This window comes from Triticum dicoccoides, chromosome 5A (assembly GCF_002162155.2).
Source record: "Triticum dicoccoides isolate Atlit2015 ecotype Zavitan chromosome 5A, WEW_v2.0, whole genome shotgun sequence".
NCBI lineage: Eukaryota > Viridiplantae > Streptophyta > Magnoliopsida > Poales > Poaceae > Triticum > Triticum dicoccoides.
The window spans coordinates 350,063,435-350,066,426 of NC_041388.1; the positions used below are offsets into that span (position 1 = coordinate 350,063,435).

Below are 2,992 nucleotides of genomic sequence, written 5' to 3' on the forward strand. Positions count from 1 at the left end.
CATGGGGCTTCCAATCTTAGTCCAGAATTGCTGAATGGGAAATCCAGACCTTGCACGGCCGATCGGCCGGCCGGCCGCAGAGCCAACATGAGGGGCAACTAGGGATGGAAAAATGGTTAGATTACTCTCTCCTCTTCTCAATTACTTAGCCGATGGCTGATGTTTTGAGATTAGATTAACTTGTGCCTTTAGAAGTAGAACCGAAGTACAAGATTTGATCTGTATAAACTACACAAAAAATTGACCGTGAGACATGGTTTTGCATTGGTTATCCGTTCCTGTAGTTGAATGATTTAGTTACATCCGAATTGCTTTCAGAATTTACTTTAGGAAAACTCCTGATTGAAATTGAATTTATTCATAGCTCGTGCCAATTTTCTTTGCTTGATTAGGATGGATATACAGTTCATCAAAATAGGCTATTGCCCCACTAAAAAACCAGGCTACTGTGTCTCTCCATGATCTTTTTATACAAGTTAACACACTGAAGGCGAACTGTCGCCCCCCCTATGTCAGAATCCTGGCTCCGTCCCTGCTGCTAGTAGGGCAAATAATTAACACACCGAGCAAATATGTAACACTTCTGGATTGGATTAAACATGGCGCACGTCCACAAGGAGTATTGCTAATTTTCCTGATGCTCTCTCATCGATCAGCTCCAGAACCACGCCCAGTACTTGCGCTGCGCCTCCTCCTCTTCCTCCTCCCCTTGTTGGACGCTCCCGCGCTCCGCGGCCGCGACGTCGAGCATGGCGTACTCCGGGAGGAAGAGGGCGCAGCTGTTCAGCTCGCCGCTGACCGCTCCGGCGCAGTCGTCGTCTGAGGACGACGGAGGTGAGCGCGCGTCGGCCAGGTAAGAGTTGGACTCCGGGCTGTCGTTGGCTCCCCCGGCGAAACCGGCCAGCAGTAGCCCCGCCGCGCCATCGCAGGCGGCGTAGCCTTCTTTCAGTTCAACGGCTGGGACACCGGCATCTGCCGTGCCTGACACGGCGGTTCGCTCCTCTAGCTCCGACGACTCCTTGGCTTGCAGTTTCTCGGTCAGTGATGTCACCTGCAAGCGCGCATGCGCGGTCATTATCAAGGTGACAAGGCCTTGTCTGAATTCGTGTGATTTGGGATAACCGTGACAGTGATTTAGAGGATTTGCTAAGCATTGGAGATTAGTCAGTCGATTGGGCACTTTACTAGGTGTACTAGATTCTTATCCTACTATACTGTTTTGTGACCCTACTCATGAATCCGCATTCTATTTACAGAGAATAATTCTCCCAAAGACAATCGAATCTTCACCATTCAAACAAATATTCGCAGAGGAAATATTTTGATTGACTAAAATATGAAATTAATTTGACCAGGATTGAACTTAATTAAGCAATGAGCTGGCGGTGGCCGGATTGATGATCACCTGCGATCGTAGTCGGTGGTTGTCGGCGAGGAGCGCGTCGCGTCCGGCGAGCAGCTCGTCGTGGGCGGCCCTGAGAGCATCGAAGTCCTGCTCGAGCTGCTTCGCCTTCCAGCGCGCGCGGCGGTTCTGGAACCACACGGCCACCTGCCGCGGCGCGATTCCCAGCCGCCGCGCCAGCTCGCTCTTCCGCTCCGGCTCCAGCTTCCGCTTCTCCTCCTCGAAGCTCCGCTCCAGCGCGCGCACCTGCTCCGCCGTCAGCCGGCGCTTCCTCTCGGGCGCGTGCTCGTCGAGGCCGTAGTACCCGTACATCTCCTCGTCCATCTGGAGCTCCTCGTCCACCGTTGTCAAGAACGGCCTCTTACGCCGCCCGTCCTCCACGCCGGCCACCACCGGCGAGCCTGCAAATACTCAAGCGTGTAAGTGCAATCAAATAGAGAATTCCAAGAACGAACGCCAAAGATACCGATCCATACCTCCAAGGAAGCTCCCACTGCCGCCAAAGAGCATCATCTGACCTCCTCCGCCGCCGGCAGCGCGGCACGGCGCGGCCGAACCGAAAATGAGGCGGCCGGATTCCATAGAAAACTCTATCAAGAACCAAAGAAGAAGACCCTATCTTGCGGCACTAAAATTATTACATATACGTGTGCGCACCACGCGCTCCCCCGCCTCCTTTTGAAACACGGAGGCGATCGACCGGCGGGCCGGAGCTTGCTTGATTAGAAGGAGGAGGCGGCGGCGGCCGGGAACTTGTGGCGGTAGAAGCTGGTGCTCCACAGCATGCGCGTCGACGTCTTCATGGGGTACAGAGAGAACCCCATCTCTCCAGCCACCGCCGGAGAAGAACACGGGATTCTGTCAGGCCAAGTTTGCGCGATGCACGGTGGCCGGAGAAGCTGACCGGCGGTGGTTGATGGACTGGACTGTAAATAAGCTTTTGGGGTTTGTTATATTTTGCACTCCTAATTGGGGATTAGGGACATTGCGGGTAAAGTTTTGGAGTGTAAAGGAGGAAGCATTATATAGGCCCAAGGGGTGGTGTGAATTTACAGAAATGTCCTGAATTTGGTTAGAGTGGCAGCTTTGTCTCCTAATTGGGGGATTAGAGTATCTTTATTACTATGACATTTAGTCTCTTTAAGGTAACTTATTTATATTTAGGTTCTCTTTTTATTAACCACAAGTGGTATTCCACCTAGTCATATGTGATCATCATTTTACACGCTGAGACCCTAATAAAAATAGCAAAAGAATATTTTTGGATGACCTCATCAAGATGGTGCTCCTGAAATTCCATTAAGGACAAAGTTGGCCCGGTTTATACCAAAAAATTCACAATATTATGATTAATAGGGGATAGCCCTGCAAAAATAGAACCTGACTCGGATGTGAGCAACTCCTAACCAAAATTAGAGTTCTTCACACCAAATGCAAACCAACGACCTTAGGTCCAAAGAGTCATACCAGGTGTGAAGAATCTCTTCAACAACACCTCTGAAGAGTAAATGACGCTCGTGAGTGTCAACATGAACGTCACCACCCCATCGAAGAAAGTTTTCTCCCAGAGCGCCTGGCACCACCACCAAA

At 51.1% G+C, this 2,992-nt stretch overlaps 1 protein-coding gene across 1 annotated transcript; it reads right to left on the bottom strand.

Moving 5' to 3' along the window:
- Positions 1-339: 339 nt before the first annotated feature.
- Positions 340-2,391, bottom strand: LOC119301458 (homeobox-leucine zipper protein HOX25-like). Its single transcript, XM_037578420.1, has 3 exons — positions 1,879-2,391; positions 1,406-1,803; positions 340-1,051 (listed from the first exon to the last, which is right to left on the bottom strand). The coding sequence occupies exons 1-3, from the start codon at positions 1,982-1,984 to the stop codon at positions 653-655; spliced, it is 903 nt and encodes a 300-aa protein (XP_037434317.1). The 5' UTR covers positions 1,985-2,391; the 3' UTR covers positions 340-652.
- Between the last annotated feature and the right edge of the window lie 601 nt (positions 2,392-2,992).

Coding starts and splice junctions, on each gene's coding strand:
- LOC119301458 (XM_037578420.1), bottom strand. CDS start 1,984: ATGGAATCCGGCCGCCTCATTTTCGGTTCGGCCGCGCCGTGCCGCGCT. Junction 1,804..1,878: donor CAGTGGGAGCTTCCTTGGAG/GTATGGATCGGT, acceptor GAGTATTTGCAG/GCTCGCCGGTGGTGGCCGGC. Junction 1,052..1,405: donor ACCACCGACTACGATCGCAG/GTGATCATCAAT, acceptor GCGCGCTTGCAG/GTGACATCACTGACCGAGAA.